Source organism: Eleutherodactylus coqui, chromosome 11, assembly GCF_035609145.1.
Source record: "Eleutherodactylus coqui strain aEleCoq1 chromosome 11, aEleCoq1.hap1, whole genome shotgun sequence".
Classification (NCBI taxonomy): Eukaryota; Metazoa; Chordata; class Amphibia; order Anura; family Eleutherodactylidae; genus Eleutherodactylus; species Eleutherodactylus coqui.
The window spans coordinates 67,587,200-67,605,096 of NC_089847.1; the positions used below are offsets into that span (position 1 = coordinate 67,587,200).

General features: G+C 40.9%; 1 protein-coding gene across 2 annotated transcripts in view; it reads right to left on the minus strand.

Moving 5' to 3' along the window:
* Nucleotides 1-17,897, minus strand: part of PC (pyruvate carboxylase) — a 916,513-nt gene that overhangs the window by 17,223 nt on the left and 881,393 nt on the right. For both annotated transcript variants that reach the window (XM_066582494.1, XM_066582495.1), the window contains exons 17-19: nucleotides 8,115-8,294; nucleotides 7,494-7,739; nucleotides 4,419-4,559 (exon numbers count right to left, since the gene is read on the minus strand). In XM_066582494.1, coding sequence (XP_066438591.1) covers nucleotides 4,419-4,559; nucleotides 7,494-7,739; nucleotides 8,115-8,294 — 567 coding nt within the window. The remainder of the gene's footprint in view (nucleotides 1-4,418; nucleotides 4,560-7,493; nucleotides 7,740-8,114; nucleotides 8,295-17,897) is intronic.

The following is a 17,897-nucleotide window of genomic DNA, read 5'->3' on the forward strand; positions in this document are numbered from 1 at the left end:
ACATTGCACTATTAATAGAGAGACTTTGTAGGAAGCATAAAGGCCTTTGGAAAATCTGCTCTCAGTGCTGATAAATAGCTTGCCTACAGTGCTGCGGTTCTCAAACTTTGACTTTAAACCTTGGAAAAATGAAATGGGCTTACCCACTTTGTCTGAATGCATTTTTTCAAGGTGATCACTCAGTCTCGAAGGCTTCATAGCTTCATTCGAAAATGCCTTTTCACAAACGAGGCACAAGGGAAGCTGTCCGTTTATAGGAGAAGGGATGAATCTGTATTTCAAGTATTCATTTGAATATTGATAGCATTTCTTCTTCTCAGCCATTTTTATAAAGTATGCTTCAAGAATGCACTGTCATGTCGCTCTATCATATAGATATGTATGACTTTATAACTCCATGATTCTGCTACGGATCAATCACACTGGATAACCTAAAGAACAATCTAACCCACTGTATTCCATAATGCCGCTGATTAGCTGGAACTTTCAATTGTGTGGGTCTCTGGGAGTTGTAGTTTATATCAGTGTTCTGAAAAGAAACTTGGCGTCCACTAAGACTACAACTCCCAGAGACTCACACAAGTAAAAGTTTGAAGTGGTTCCAGCCAACCAGCGGTATTATGGAATACAGCAGGTTAGGTTATGCTGTAGGTTATCCAGTGTTATGAAGTGCGATTGATCTGTAGCAGAGTGATGGAGTTATAAAAGTCATACATTATATGACAGAGGCGCGCAGGCTGCACACAACGCCCATCACATGTAAGTGATTGTAATGGAAATATTTTTTATGGCTATCTTGTATTATCCTTGATATATGCACACACACACACACACACATATATATATATATATATATGAACAGGCCTTAATACATAAACTAGGCTCCGCATTCTAAGGAACTGACCCCAAATCTGTTTTACATGTTTATCATGTGTAAGTAAGAGGATGTTTGTTGTAACCAAAATTATGAAACCAATCTGTCTGTCTTTGTAGGAGGCTGCCATGTACATATCTATTGTCTAGGAGGTAGATCTTATCACTCTATAGAAACTGGTCAATTCTAGAGTTTGATAACATCATTAATGCAAAGCTTGGAGCATATGGCAGATGACTAAGCAAGTTGTACAGAAATTGTAATAGATCAGAAGCATCTTGTACCTGTAAGGTGAAGACGATCTCTTACAGTGTTGCTCCATGAAACCTGTCTGCTTTTCACTGTGGTTTCTCCAGTGAAAATAATAGATTGACTCCAGGCAGAAGTGTTTAAGGAAAGCTCCTACTCATTAACGAATGCAGTATTACGTTGTAAGTATGTCTTTGTAAGTCTTTTGTATTGTAAAGTGTGTTTAGGTTTTAAAATTTGCTGAATGTATTTTACCTGTAGAGAATCATTGTAATATCACCTATTTGTATGTAACTTTGTTTTATTTTTATCATTTATTCATTTGTATTAATAAATTTTGTTCTATTAACCCACTTGTCCTTCTTTAAAGCCGTATCCGAACTTGTTGTTTTCCAGTTGGCAAAACAGTGATTTATATGGAAATAATTGCCTCGGTTTCACCGACTGTTTTCGGACGGAATGTTGAAGAAAACTAGGGTATCACTACTAATTTTTAGAAAAATGTAGTTACTAGATGAAAAAAAAAAAAATCAACAAAGCAAACACAGAATGCCCCCTTACCGCCCCCTTTATGTTCCAATGCTCCCCTGCTGCCCCTTTTCATTCCACCACCCCCTTGAGAAGTAAAAACGTCCCCAAGGGAGCAATAATACCCACGTTGAGAACCATTGCTTTAAGGTACAATTAGAATGAATATTTGGCTTTCCACTATAAAGCTCTTATCTCATCTGAGAACCATTTCTGTAAATAGTATGTGTGATCAATGTTTTGCACTCCTTTTACTTTAAAACATACAGTACTAATAGTTGTGATTTAGGCCTAACCATACGTTCCCACATACTAGCAGAGTGTTGGCACAAAACCCCATCCCCACTAAATCAGAAGAACTAATGCATTAATTCACGTCTATAAACTACAGATGGTAACTATTAACCACAGTAAATAATGAAGTGATTGTTTAGGTTCTATGTAAGCCTCATATAGCAAACAGCCAGAACTTTGCATAGAGAAAAATGCTGTTACATAGAAATGTAGAAAATTGACCGCTGAAAAACACTGCATGGTCATCTAGTCTGCCCTTAGATTATTTCCTTTTTTTATTTTTCTCCTAGGGTAGATATAGGCTTACCCCAGTCATGCTTGAATTGATTTACTGTTGATTTTTCAAGCACATCTGCTGGAAGTTTGTTCGAAGTATCAACTACTTTTCCAGTAAAATAATATATTTCCTGACTGCTTCTGATCTTCTTCCACCTGAACTCAGATTGTGTCCTCTTGTTCCTGCCTAAACATTTAGATCTTTAACATATATAAATGTTTCTATCATGTCTTTCCTGATAAGTTTTGTTCTTGAGACCTTCCACCATTTTTATAGCCCATCTTTCAACTTGCTGTATTTTATCAATATCTTTCTATTGATGAGGTCTCCAAATCTGAACACAGTACTCCAGATGTGGTCTCAACGGAGCTGTATACAGCAAGATCACAATCTCCCTCTTTCTACTGGTAATACCTCTAGCTATGCAGCATACTTGCTTTCCCTGTTGCCTGACTGCACTGTGGCATCTTTTTGAGGCCCTTAGAAATCAGAACCCCTAAATACTTCTCTTATGAAGTACTGGATAACACAGAACAGCCGATATGATTAAAGTCTGAGGATTTCTTCCCTGCAAGTGCATTATTTTACATCTGGAAACAATGAAATAGAGATGGAATGGTCGAGACCATTTATCCAAAAAGGCAAAATCATTTTCCATGTTTAAGACTCTACCAGGAGTATCAGCCCTATTACACACTCTTATCTCATCAGCAAACAGACAAACCTTACCTGTTAAACCTTCTCCTATGTCAATTATGAACATATTAAAAAGAATAGGACCGAAGACAGACCCTTTTGGTCATAGCTTCTAACTCTTCCCTGTTCAGTATACACTCCGTTAAATGTAACTGTCAGCGTGTTGTTGTTAACAATTGCAAATTCACTGGACTAAGTTCAATTTTCAATACCTTATCTATGAGCTCTTTATGTGGAACTGTATCAAAGGTTTCACGGAAATGCAGATATAAAAAATCAGGGAGAGCGCCTTGCATATGGACAGGATAATATATCGACAATCTGGTGTACTCACCCGGTGTCAGGCGGGGCAACAAAATTAATTTGTGTCCCGCCTACACCTGGAATCCAAGAGGGCCTTCAATAGGTTTCTTTATTTTTGATCCTCCGTTATATCCAACAAAAAACAAAAAAACTATGTATGTTCTAAAATACACGTACTACTTCTTTTTGGAGAGCTGCAGCACCAAAGGGACCCCAACTTTCTAACAGGAAAATGGGGGTAATATGCATATAGAAAAAAAGAAAAAACCTTTCTCTGGCTGCGCTCCATTGCAGGATCTCAAAGACATTTAGGGAATGAGCTACTACCACAGCCGTACATAGTAAGCCCAGTTTTATTCCCCATACAAAGATAAAAGTAGGATAAAATAGGGTAAAAATACCTCCAATGACAAACATGCACATGCAACGCGTTTCTGCGTCGTCTGACGCCTTTATCAAGCAATAGAGCGCAGCCAGAGAAAGGTTTTTTCTTTTTTTCTATACGGAAATGCAGATAGGCAACATACACAGCATCACCTTCATCCACCACTTTTGTGACATAGAAAATTCACTTAGATTAATTGGACATGATCTGCCAACAAGTTGTTAGTTTTAAGTGGTATATCTGGAGAGTTTCTAGTAGTTTAACTACTACAGATGTAAAACTAACTGGTCTGTAGTTCCCGGCTTCTTCTGTAGTAGCCTTCTTATGAATGGGTATAACATTGGTCATTCTCCAGTCATAAGGAACTTCCCTTGTTAGAAGGGACTGGTTAAAGAAATCAGAGGTGAAGCAATTGGAGTTCTTTAAAAACACTGGGGTGAATGCCATTTAGACCCGCTGACTTATCAACTTTAAATGTACAGGTTCACCTACAAGATCAGCTCCAAAAACACTAGATCTGAGCCCTTACAACTATAAGAAATACCGGGCCCAGTCATTATCATTATGAAAATCAGCTTCTAGAAATACTGAACAAAAGTAGCTATTTAAATGTACAGCTCCGGCCTTATCTCCGGTAATATAGTTTTTATTTTTAATTTTTGTAATTCCACAGTTTTTCTTCTATGTCACTAATATACTTGGAAAATGTTTTATTCCCCTCCTTAATGGATTTGGCCATTTCTTCCTCCTTTTGTGCTTTAGCGCTGTATTTTTTGTACATCATTATATAAGAAACTTTGAAGACCCCTTACCTTCATGGCCTGAGTATCTTTAACAAGGACGGATCGAAGTTGACCATTAAGCTCAAAGAAGACTTCCCTTTGGCCAGCTTTGTTCAGATCTCCCAGAGCCAGAGCTTTTATGTGCAGCGTTTTGCCTCGTTCTAATTCCACCTGAAAAATTAGTAGTAGATGAAGAAACTTTCATTTACATATGAGATTTACTTATTGTCCTTGTCAGGCTTGGCAACGTATTCTAGATAAATCATTACTATACTCTGCCAGGAAGCATTACATAGTTTACCAAGAACCGCACAAAGTACAATGCTTTACCTTGTCGGTTTCAGGCAGTTTTGGCTGGTGGGCTATTCCATTGTATCAGACTTTTTTTATATTCAATATCACATGTGCTGATTATAGTGTTTTATTTTTTACTTAAAGGGGTTGTCCCACTTCTAGCTATCGATGACCTATCCTTGGAATAGGTAATTAATAGCAAATCGCCAGGATCTGCTGTCCAAGATTCCCAGGGACCAGTTGTTCCTTTGGATCAGTATCTTTGTGTATGTTGCTCTTTGCTGCAGAAAGCAGATGGCTATATACTTTGTAGGTACTGCAGGACGAGTCCTATTGAAGTGAATGGGGACTCAGCCTGCAGCACTAATCCAGGCTATTGTGCAATATATGGAGCTATCTGCTTCCTGCAACAAAACAGCTCAATACACAGATACTGACCCAGGTGGCCGAACTGCATTGGTGACCTATCCTTAACATAAGTAGTCAATAGCTAGAAGTGGGATAACCCCTTTAATGGTGGTTCATTAATACTTTCTTATACTGAAATTACCTACAGAATATCCCAAAGTGCCTCAAAATCGGCACAATAATAAAATTGAATCCTTTTCTCTTATTACATGAGCACAATGCCACATGCTGGTTGGAATTTCATTATGATATGTTGTTTTGGAAATTCTGTAATTATTTTTGTGATACACAGAACTGTCTTGATACTTCTAGATCACAGGTGTCAAACACAAGGCCTCCGGGCCGAATCCGGCCCGCCACCTCATTTTCTGTGGCCTGCCAGCTGTGCACAAAGTTCCCTCACCTCCGTGCCGCTGTCAGTAGACGATCTTCTATCGGCTTGTTCTGTCTAGTGCAGACAGTAATAGAGGAGTGCCGATAGCAGACTGACAAAAGCCGCGGAGGAGGGAAGAAGAGTGCAGAGAACATGAGCTCTGCAGCGAGCGCTGAGGAGAAACAGCTGCAGGGTGAGAGCCTGGTCAGTGCAGACCTCCTCTCCCCAGCCCTCCCTCTGTTCCTGGCTGCAGGCCTGGGGAGACATCAGGAGCCCAAGTATGCAGTAGGGCCCCAAGAAGAGAGCAGCCGGTATACCTGCCAGTGGGACCACATTGGATGCATGTAAGTATAAAAATGTGTATAAAAATGCAGAAATGTGCGTGTGTGTAGATGTGTATGTGTGTGTGTGTAGATGCATATGTATATGTGCACCTGTGAGTATGTATGTGTGTGTGTGTATATATATATATATATATATATATATATATATAAAATATATAATGTGCGTCTGTGTGCATATGTGTAATAATAGTGTGCGTCTGTGTGCGCGTATGTCTACAATAGTGTGCGTCTGTGTGCGTGTATGTCTATAATGTGCGTTTGGGCGCGCGTATGTCTATAATAGTGTGTGTGTGTATATATATATGTATATGTGTGTGTATATATGTATATGTGTATATATATATATATATATATATATATATAAACAAAATAGTGTGTATGTATATATTACACATACACACATTAAAAATAGTGTGCGCCTGTGTGTGTATGTATGTGTGTGTGTGTGTGTATATATATATATATATATATATATATAAAAGAATATGTATATGAGTGTGCACCACTGGCCACTATGGGGGACCTTATTACCAATCGGTCCACTGTGGGGTTCACTTTTACTATACTGTCTTACAATTACCAATTACAATCGGCCCTTTGAAGGCAACCATAAGTCTGATGTGGCCCTCGGTGAAAATGAGTTTGACACCCCTGTTCTAGATGGTTTTTGTCATGACTTTAATAATATATTCTTTTTATATGTAGTCCTGTGCTCACTAGAATCATGATGCCAGGTGAAGCCACTGACCTGACCTCGTGTACTCGGTTCCCTGTGTTCTTTATAGCATGTTTTTGCTCAGATTCCTAAAGGCGGTTAAATATTCATGAATAGGAAACAAAGGTTGATTAAAAGTAAGATTCTGACTTCAAAACCTGTACATTCTGTGGTTCAACTGAACTGTACTTAAAACACCACAGAATGATATGAACTGTGTCTGAATGAGACTATACAGCACTTGCCTACAGGAGTGTTGTACAACTAGGGGCTACAATGTACATTTTAAAAGGAAACCTGTCACTGGCTATGAGCACCAAGTTATGGTTCCGAGGAGTGCAGGGAGGTATTTTTTATACTTACTTACCTTCCGATGCTTGCACAGTCAGCTCTAAAAGTCTGTGCTCTGACTGGGTCATCAGACTAAAAGCTGAAGGCTGTGTGTGCATGTTTCCATTGATCTCTATGGGAGTGTGTGCACATAGCTTTCAGTCCAATGAAACTGTTCACATATGGACTTTCGGGGTGACAACACAGTCCCCGGGAGGCAGGTACCTATAAAAAAAAATACTTCTTGGCACTCTTGGGAACTTACCCTATGAGTACTATAACTTAGTTCATGGTGATCATACCCGGTGATAGGTTAACTTTAAGTATGAAACACTCAAAATTTTCAGAAGAAATGCAAACCTCTGCACATAAGGACTAGATAGAAACCACAACTGATGCACAGAAAATGAAGAAAGTCCAGCGTTGGGTTAAAAGCTTTCAGTCTTTATTAGATGATCCAGACAGACAGACATGGAGGAACAAAGGATTTTGCCGTCTGTCCTTTGTTCCTCCATGTCTGTCTGTTTGGATCATCTAATAAAGACTGAAAGCTTTTAACCAAACACTGGACTATCTCCATTTTACTGAACATTTTCAGTTTAATTATGTTTCATATTATTTTTTTTCTTAAACCTACGTACCTCAAATTCCTCAGCAATTTTGGGTCCTTCCAAGAAGAGGCGAGTATTGAGACATTCCACAGGACCAAACTGTGTACTGAAGTCCTTGTACTCCTCAAATACTTTGGGATACATAGCAGCTGACATAATATCCTCTGGAGTGATATCATCGTATTTGTTCTTCAACCCTTCTTCCAGCTTAGTAAAATCCAGTGGTGACAATGAGGCTCCAGGTCTACCTTCAATGCGGGGCAGGTCTTTCAAAACCTGGAGATTGAGAAAAGTAAATGATATAAGAATTTCTAAGCAGATTTCTTCATCAATCCTGCAATAAATGGGTCTTAATTGTTGGGAATGAGTCTAGATCTTCAAAAGATTTAAGCATAGACATACACAATTTGGTGCACAAATTGTGTATGTCTATGCTTAAATATTGCATAAAAATTGAATGTCTCAATACAATTGTCATACTTCATGCCAGTGCAATGTTTACTAACAGAATAAATGTATAAAACGCTGGTCTAAATAAATCAGCCCATGAATATTTAGAATGGATACACCTGTGAAGACTTGGACAAGCATAGTATAATGTAGGATTTGACAGTTAGGAAATCGTTAATATTTTTAGAAAAATATAGTTACCTTTGAGCGTAATGGTTCTGGGAAACCTCCATAAGGAATTCCAACATAACCTTGTAAGTACTCAACTACTGAGAGTGGGAAGGAGAGTTCATCAGCCATAGTCTCAACCTGCTCACGAGACAAGCCATTGTGCACCATAAACTGTGCCAAGTCTCCCACAATCTTGGAGGAAGGCGTTACCTGGTATAAAATGGTAGAAGATTTATTTCTTTTTTCAGATAATGGAGTTACGCAGCTTGTCCCATTATTAACTGAAGAGTGGCCTTGCAAAACAAATACAATGAAATGCCTCTAAAAGACCATCTCTCAGGACACCGCTACTTATCTAGACCAGAGTTGTCTGTAATAGACGTAATTTCCCCATATTACCTTTTTTACAGAAGACTGCTACTATAAGGTTGGGTTCACACGGGGCGGATTTGCCACGGAATTTCGCGGCGGCAAATCCGCCTGTGGCTGCTAATCCCAGGAATAACCAGCCATGTGGACAAGATTTGTCAAAAATTTCATCCACATGGGGCAGCCAATCCGTTGTGGAATAGCCAGGCGGATCTGGCGCTGTGGTGCGGAATTGACTGCCGCATGTCAATTCTTTTTTGTTTTCCGCTGTGGCCTCGCTCCTCTGTATGGAGAGAGAAAGCCGCAGCGGAAAGCCAGTGGCCGAACTGCTCCAAAACCTGCGGTGAAATGCCACGAGTTTTGAAGCCGCGACTCTCATGGTTTTTCGGTGTGGCAAAACTGCAAGAATTCCGCCGGGAATCCACCATGTGTGAACCCAGCCTTAATGTCCAGTTCAATTTTTTGTGGTCACCCCAAAGAGGTATCACTATGTTTATTCACAATTACTACAGCAAAGTTAACTTCATTCACATCCTTTTAGGCATTATCCAATAAGCCCAAAATAGTTCCTAACTAATGAACTACTTGATGGTCCTAAATTTTCATGGTCCAAAATTGCACAGAACTCATGGAAGGCTTTTCAAGAGCAGCGCTTCTTCAAAATACCAAGAGATTATATATTATTTTAAATGGTTATTCCCATCTCTGCCATTCGTGGTACAGATGGGAATAGCCATAGGAATGCCATAGTCACTATAACCAGGATTATGGAAAGAGCCAAATTGGTTCTTCTATGCCATTTCCGTAATTCGCATAGAAGTAAATGAAAATTATAAAAAGAGCATGGTACAGCAAGATATGCTGTTTCCTTATCTCCCGAATTGTGGAAACAGCATAGCTTGCTGTGCTACACTGTTTTGTAACTCTCATTCATGTCTAAGGGGGATATGAAAAACGCATAGGACAGCTAGTTCATCTGTTTCAGTAATCCTGGCCACTGCTGGCTGCGGGAGTGAGCCAGGAAGAGGTCAGAGACTTTAATTCTGGTAATAGATGTAGAACCCTCATCTATCAGACATTAATGGCATATCCTTTGCATATCCCCATTTAAGGTTCTACTTTCAAAAACACATTAGTTCTGTGATTGACCACCTTATAAAGGAGAAATGTAGAAGTACTAAAAGAATAATATTTGTTCATCTGGTGTGATTTATCAAGATGGTTAATTATTAGAGATGAGCGAGCACCAAAATGCTCGAGTGCTCGTTACTTGAGTCGAACTTTCAGTGATGCTCGAGAGTTCATTTCAAGTAACGAACCCCATTGAAGTCAATGGGCGACTCGAGCATTTTTGTATATCGCCGATGCTCGCTAAGGTTTTCATTGGTGAAAATCTGCAAAACCCAAGAAAGTGCTGGAAACGACACAGAAACGGATAGGACAGGCGAGGGGCAACATGCTGGGCTGCATTTCAGGTTCCCAGGTCCCACTATTCAGCCATAATAGCGGCAAGAGTGAGACCCCCCCCCCCTGCACTGTCAGCATAAAGATCGTTCTCCTCTGCCACAGCTGTAACAGCTGTGGCAGAGAAGAACGATGTTAGCCCATTGAATTCAATGGAGCCGGCAATACAGCCGGCTCCATTGAAAGCAATGGGCTGCCGGCGAGCGCGGGATGAATTTTCGGGAAGGGCTTAAAAATATAAGCCCTTCCCTGAAATTCATCCAGAAATGTGTAAAAACAAAAAATATATATATACTCACCCGGTCCCGGCAGCCGGAGTTCAGCCGCGGCCGGCGGCAGTTCTCCTGAACTGCTCTGAGTAGTATTCAGCAGCCAGGGATTTAAAATCCCTGCTTGCTGAATGAGCTGCCTCTGATTGGTCACAGCCTGACCAATCAGAGGCAGTTCTCACTCACACCCATTCATGAATTCATGAATGGGTGAGTGAGTGCTGCCTCTGATTGGCTCAGTGCAGGGACCAATCAGGGGCAGCTCTCAGCTGTCATTCAGCTGAATTCATGAATGGGTGTGAGTGAGAGCTGCCTCTGATTGGTCAGGATGTGACCAATCAGAGGCAGCTCATTCAGCAGGCGGGGATTTTAAATCCCCAGCTGCTGAATACTGCTCAGAGCAGTTCAGGAGAACTGCTGCCGGCCGCGGCTGAACTCTGTCTGCCGGGACAAGGTGAGTATATATATTTTTTTTGTTTTTACACATTTCTGGATGAATTTCAGGGAAGGGCTTATATTTTTAAGCCCTTCCCGAAAATTCATCCCGCGCTCGCCGGCAACCCATTGCTTTTAATGGAGCCGGCTGTATTGCTGGCTCCATTGAATTCAATGGTCAGTGCTCGTTTAATCGAGACGAGTACCGCGTGGTGCTCGTCTCGAGTAACGAGCATCTCGAGCACCCTAATACTCGAACGAGCATCAAGCTCGGACGAGTATGCTCGCTCATCTCTATTAATTATTAAAGCAGTTATTCAACTATCCTAGGTCTTAATCTACATGGGTGTTAACATCTAGTGTTTTTTGCCCATCTATCATTGCTCCTTCCCAAGCTATTAGAAATCACAGCCAATTAATTCAAGATTGGAACTTGTCAGTGAGCATACATTAAAATGAATTATAATGTAGTACTTAAAACCATTGATAAATTCATATTCTATGTGCAAATTGCTATAAACCAGGGCTATATATGGCTATCAAAGGTGGTTAGATCCCAATTAATAAAACCAGCACAGTCAATATCCTCATGTTGGGTCATTCATGTGTAGCAATATATTACACAAAGTTTATGATCTATTAATAATCAAGTTATACATAGTAACATAGAAGAGAGGAACAAAGAGCAAAGCAGATGAGATAGAAGTACAACAAGAAATGACTTTACCCACAAAAGTACCGAGCAGAGGAGAAAGGTACATCAAGAAATGACTCTACCCACAAAGAACAGAGCAAAGGAGAAAGAGGTACAGCAAAAAATGACTCTACCCACAAAGAACAGAGCAGAGGAGAAAGAGGTCAAGCAAGAAATTACTTTACCAACAAAGAACTGTGTAGTGAGCACACACAGTCCTCTTGAATGGAGAAAAAGAAGTGCTGTTGTGAAGAAGAAAAGAGAATGGTGGCTGTGTGGGATTCCCTATTGAGAGGAACAGAGGCTGCTGTCTGCAGACCTCACCCCTCACGAGAGATGTGCTGTCTTCCAGGTGCACAAATCAAAGATGTGTCTGATAGGCTGTCAAGACTCTTCTGTCCTGCAGAGACTTTGAAGAACTCAGAAAGAAGGTGAAGGAACTAAGCACAGGTGGTCTTCTCATCCATCCTCCCAGTAGATGGCCATGAAATAAGAAGATGGAGCAGGATTCTAGAGGTGAACAACTGGCTTTGTCGATGGTGCCGTCAGCAAAGATTTGGATTTATAAACCATGGAGTGAATTACCGATATGATGGACTGCTTGCTAGAGACGGGTTGCACCTTACAAAAACAGGTAAGCATATATTTGGTGGGCGCCTTGCTTCACTCATTAGGAGAGCTTTAAACCAGAACAATATGGGAAGGGAAGCGAAAGGCCAGGTAAAAATATACAGCTAATTAATAGATTTGAGAACCTTACTATTAGAAGTAGAAAGAAAGAATAGAGACAAAGAATTCAAAAGGAAAGTAGAGAAGCAAGAGACACAGATCACAAACTAAAATGTTTCTACACAAATGCACAGAGCATGGAAAACAAACAAGGAGAATCGAAGCTCCTAACACAGGAAGAGAAATATGATGTCATAGGTATCACGGAAACTTAGTGGAGTGCTACATATGATTGGAATACAAGGCTTGAAGGATACAACTCATTTATAAGAAACAGACCTAAAAAAGCGGAGGAGGTGTTGCGTTAGGAAAACATTCATCTCCACCGAGATTCAAGCTTCAGAGCATGGTAATTCTGTAGAAACTGTTTGGGTAAGAATACAAGGAGAGAACAACAGAAAGGACACCATTGTTGGCATTAACTATAGGCTGTCTGGACAAGCAGCAGATATTGATGAACTGATTCAACATCAAATGGCCAAGCTCTCAAAAAAGCATGACATAGTGATCATGGGAGATTTTAACTATCCAGACATTTGTTGGAAATCTCTCTCAGTAAAAGTAATGGATCCAACAAATTCTTATTTGCTCTTAATGACAACTTTATCTTCCAAAACGTAGAAGATAAAACAAGGGGATCTGCTATCTTGGACCTAATTCTTATCAACAGGGAGGGAATTGTTGAGGAAGTAAGGGTGGCTGGGACCTTAGGCGGTCATGCTATCCTTGAATTTTGAATAAAAAGGTGAGGAAGACCTGAGAAAACTCAGACCTCAAGGTTGTATTTCAGAAAGGCAGATTTTAATAAACTCAGAAAGAGGGTAAGAAGAATCCAATGGCTTGATGTTCTTAAGGACAGAAATGTCCAAGAAGATGGGGAGATATTGCGAAATGAGATTCTCAAAGCACAATCGTTAACAATCCCATAATCTTTGAAAATTTCTGGAGAACAGGAGAAGTCCCAGGAGATTGGAAAAGGGCAAATGTTGTCCCTATCTTCAAAAAAGGGAAGAAGGTGGATCCAAGAAACTACAGGCCTGTAAGCCTGACTTACATACCGGAAAAGATCTTTGAACAAATTATTAAACAGCATGTATGCAACTACTTGGATAAAATGGAGAAATTAACCAGAGCCAGCATGGGTTTGTAACAAACAAATCATGCCAAACAAATCTGATTTCCTTCTATGACAGAATCACCAACTGGGTGGGTCAAGGAAATGCAGTGTATATAGTATATCTTGACTTTAGTAAAGCATTTGACAAAGTATCTTATACCATACTTATTGAAAAAAATGACCAAATATGGGATTGACAAGGCAAGTGTTAGGTGGATTCACAGCTGGCTGAGTGATCGTACTCAAAGAGTGGTCATAAATGGCTGCACATCCTAGTGAAAGAATGTATCAAGTGGGGTACCACAAGGCTCTGTCCTGGGCCCAGCGTTCTTTAACATTTATATAAATGATCTGGAGGAGGGAATTGATGGAAAACGGATGAAATTTACAGACGACACAAAGCTAGGAGGGATAGCTAACACTGGGGAAGAGAGAGAGAGTATTCAAAAAGATATAGAAAAGCTTGAACAGTGGGCGGCGACTAACAGAATGGTATTTAACAAGGAGAAATGCAAAGTTCTACATCTGGGCAAAAGAATGAAAAAATCACACACAGAATGGGAGGAATTGGGCTAAGCAGCATATGTGAAAAAGACTTAGGTATACTAATAGAACATAGACTGAAGATGAGTCAACAATGTGATGCAGCAGCCAAAAAGGCAAACACAATTCTGGGATGTATTAAGATAAGCATAGAGTCTAGATCATACAAGGTAATTATTCCCCTTTACTTTCCTTAGTCAGACCTAATCTGGAATAGTCTGGTATACTGTGTCCAGTTCTGGGCACCCCACTTTAAAAAACTTTCTGACAGTGAGGGTGATCAATGAGCGGAACAGGTTGCCATGGGACGTGGTGAGTTCTCCTTCAATGAAAGTGTTCAAACAAATATCTTTCTATGATTCTATTAAAAAGACATTGAACTAGCTCCAGTTTGTCTATGTCTTTTTCACAGAAACATAGAATGGTAAAGTTGGAAGGGACTTCCTGGATCATCTAGTCCAAGCCCCTGCTCAGGATTCACTAAATCATCACAGACAGATGCCTGTCCAGCTTTTGTTCGAACACATCCATTGAAGAACTCCCCACCTCCCGTGGTTACCTGTTTCAGTCATTGATTACCCTCACTGTAAGAATTTTTTTTCTAATACCTAATTTGTGTCTCCTTCCTTTCAGTTTCATCCCATTGCTTCTAGTCTTTTCTTGTGCGAATGAGAATAGGGCTGATCCCTCTGCAGTGTGATAGCCCTTCAGATATTTGTAGACAGCTATTAAGTCTCCTCTCAGCTTTCTTTTTTGCAAGCTAAAACATTCCCAGATCCTTTAACCATTCCTCATAGTACATGATTTGCAAACCGCTCACCATCCTGCTAACTCTTCTCTGAACTTGCTCCAGTTTGTCTGAGAAGAGTTACCAAGATGGTGAGCGGTCTGCAACCCACTCTGACTATTTAATGTCTAGATCCTGTAACATAATAGTGCTCTAAGAAGATGTCGAATCCCCTCTTAAACTCCTCTATTTTGCTATCACCACTTCATCAGGCAGAAAGTTACAGTGTCTCACTGCTCTTACAGTAAAGAACCCGCTAGTGTGTTGGCAATGAAATCTTTTTTCCTCTAAACGTAGAGGATGTCTTCTTGTTACTTTTCGCAGTCCTGGGCATAAACATATCATGGGAGAGTTCCTTGCATTGTCCCCTAATGCATTTATACATAGTTATTTGGTCTCCCCTTAACGGTCTTTTTTTCTAGGGTGAATAATCCCAATTTTGATAGCCTTTGTGGGAATTCTAATCCTTCTATTCTGTGTATTAATTTTGAAATCTCTCAAGCACTGCAATATCTTTCTGGTGTCCAGAACTGTACACAGTATTCCATGTGAAGCCTGACAAGTACCTTATATACTGGAATAATAATGTTCTCGTTCCTTGCCCCTATACATCTTTTATTGCAACCCAAGACTATTTGCTTTTGCAGCAACTGACTTGCATTGATTGCTCCAGTTAAGTCTACAGTCCACTAGTACCCCCAGGTCACTTTTCCCTAGCAGTACCCCATTTAGTGCATATTCGTGACCTCCATTTCTCCTGCCTATGTGCATAACCTTACATTAATCAATATTGAACTTCATTTGCAATTTTTCTACCTAAGCCCCAAGCTTATTCAGGTCCATTTGCAGCCGTACATTGTCAAGTATTGTATTAGTTATCTTGTATAATTTCGTATCATCTGCAAACATCGATATTTTACTGTGCTGTCCTTCCATCAGGACATTGATAAATATATTTAACAGAATGGGGCCTAACATTGAGCCTTCTGGTACCCCACTAGTGGTGGCCCAGAGTACGAACAATTAATTACCATCTTCTGCTTTCTATCTCCGAGCCAGTTCGTCACCAGCTACACACAGACTGAGCCGTCTCATTGTACGTGAAGTATTCCAGGATGGCATCTCTCAGAAAACCCTTGAATATTTTTCCAATTATTGAAGTGAGACTTAGCGGTGTGAAGAAGAGACCAGGCTCTCTTCTTCACCCCTTTTTGTATATTGGAACCACATTGGCAATGTGCTAATCCAGCGGTACAATCCTGGTCTCAATCAAGTTCCTAAATATAGGAAGTAGTGGTCTATCACGTTGCTTAGCTCCCCTTAGAACCTTTGGGTGTATTCCATCTGGACCCAGTGATTTATCGAATTTAATCTTTTTTAGCTGACTCTGCACTTCCCCCTGTGTTAGGTAGGTGGTATTTATCTAGATAGTACTGTTTAGTGGGCACAACTTATCTAATATAAAAAATCCTACATACTTTTTTTTGAACCAATCTTTACCCACTTTGCCTCACCTTAGGAGAATGATTTTGGTGTCATTTGAATTGTTAGGTCCTCGCCACACCCGTAAAATCCAAAAAATTGAGTTTGATACAGCAGCCCAAAGTTCCTATGTTAAGTCTATGGACACGTGCTGATAGGGAGAGTCAAGAGTTGCTAAGCGACACTTATAGCGTGGACTGATGGCAGGGACGGCTGGAGCACAGCTATGAATTCCGCTAAGAAAGCAGAGAGCAACTGCATCCAGCTTCACCGGAGGGACCCCAGAGCAACATTGGAAACATGCCCAAGGAGGAGAGTGACCTAAGCGGCTAACCAACTTCTTCCGTGCGAAGGACCCGACGGCGGTGAAGGAGGAAGCGCGAGCCACACTCATGGCGGCACTGAGCACTGCTGTCAGTGAAATGGAGAGGGGCAGCAGCAGGAGCAGACATTCACCAGAGGACAGAAAAAAAGTCGACATGCTGAGAAGACTGCAGAAGCATGGACCATGGCAGCTGATTAAATTTTCCCCGTTCCCTTCACCTCCCTTGCAGCAGGGAAGTCACAGAAGACAGAGAGCATGAAGAAGGCAGAGAAGAAAGAGAGCGGGGAAGGCAGAGAAGAGAGAGAGGCAGAGTAAGAGACATAGAAAGAGGCACAGAGAAAGAGGCGCAGAGTAAGAGACAGAGAAGGAGGCGCAGAGTAAGAGACAGAGAAAGAGAGGCAGAGTAAGAGACAGAGAAAGAGAGGCAGATTAAGAGACAGAGAAAGAGAGGCAGAGTAAGAGACAGAGAAAGAGAGGCAGAGTAAGAGACAGAGAAAGAGAGGCAGAGTAAGAGACAGAGAAAGAGAGGCAGAGTAAGAGACAGAGAAAGAGAGGCAGAGTAAGAGACAGAGAAAGAGAGGCAGAGTAAGAGACAGAGAAAGAGAGGCAGAGTAAGAGACAGAGAAAGAGAGGCAGAGTAAGAGACAGAAAAAGAGAGGCATAGTAAGAGACAGAAAAAGAGAGGCATAGTAAGAGACAGAAAAAGAGAGGCAGAGTAAGAGACAGAAAAAGAGAGGCAGAGTAAGAGACAGAAAAAGAGGCAGAGTAAGAGACAGAAAAAGAGGCAGAGTAATGGCTCATGCCCATGGGTGGAGTTCTGTTGCGAAATCTACAGCAGACGTCTGCCCGTGGGTTCCGCAGCAATCTCCGTCCATAGGATGCAATGTTAAATCAATTCTTCCACGCACACAAGTGGAAATCAACTGCGATTCCCACCCGCAGATAAAAAATCGCAGCACGCTCAATTTCAGAGCATGTTACGCATGGACAGCTTCCTTTGAAGTCAATGGAAGCCATCCGGATCCACGGCCCTTCCAGAATAATAATTTCGAAAAAGGTCGCAGGAGCCGCATTATTGCCTAGCAACAGCGTGGGGAAATCTGTATTGTGCAAGTGTGTCAGCCGGCACTTCCAGAGTAGAAAAGAAAAAAGACACAGACAAATACGCAGAGTCACTGGCCGTGGTCATGGGCAGATTCCGTGTGGGATTCCCCACGCGGAATCAGTGCATGCCTGTGTGCATAAGAGAGAGGCAGAGAAAGAGAGAAAAATAGACAAAGGCAGAGAAAGAGGCAAAGAGAGGCAGAAAAAGACAGATGCAGGGAAAGAGAGAGAGAGAGTGGGGCACAAAAATACAGAAGGGCAGAAAGAGAGAGAGAGAGGGGGGCAGAAAAAGCCAGGGGCAGAGAAAGAGAGAGAGAGGGGCAGAGAAAGACAGAATTGAGAGAGAGGGGCAGAGAAAGAAATAGAGAGAGGCAGACAGACAGACAGAGATAAACATTTTCCAAACCTTTTATGTTTGCATAGCTAACATCAGGTCGAACTAGTTTATATAAATTCAAAGTAAATAGGTGCTAAACAATCCAAGCATGCATAGTT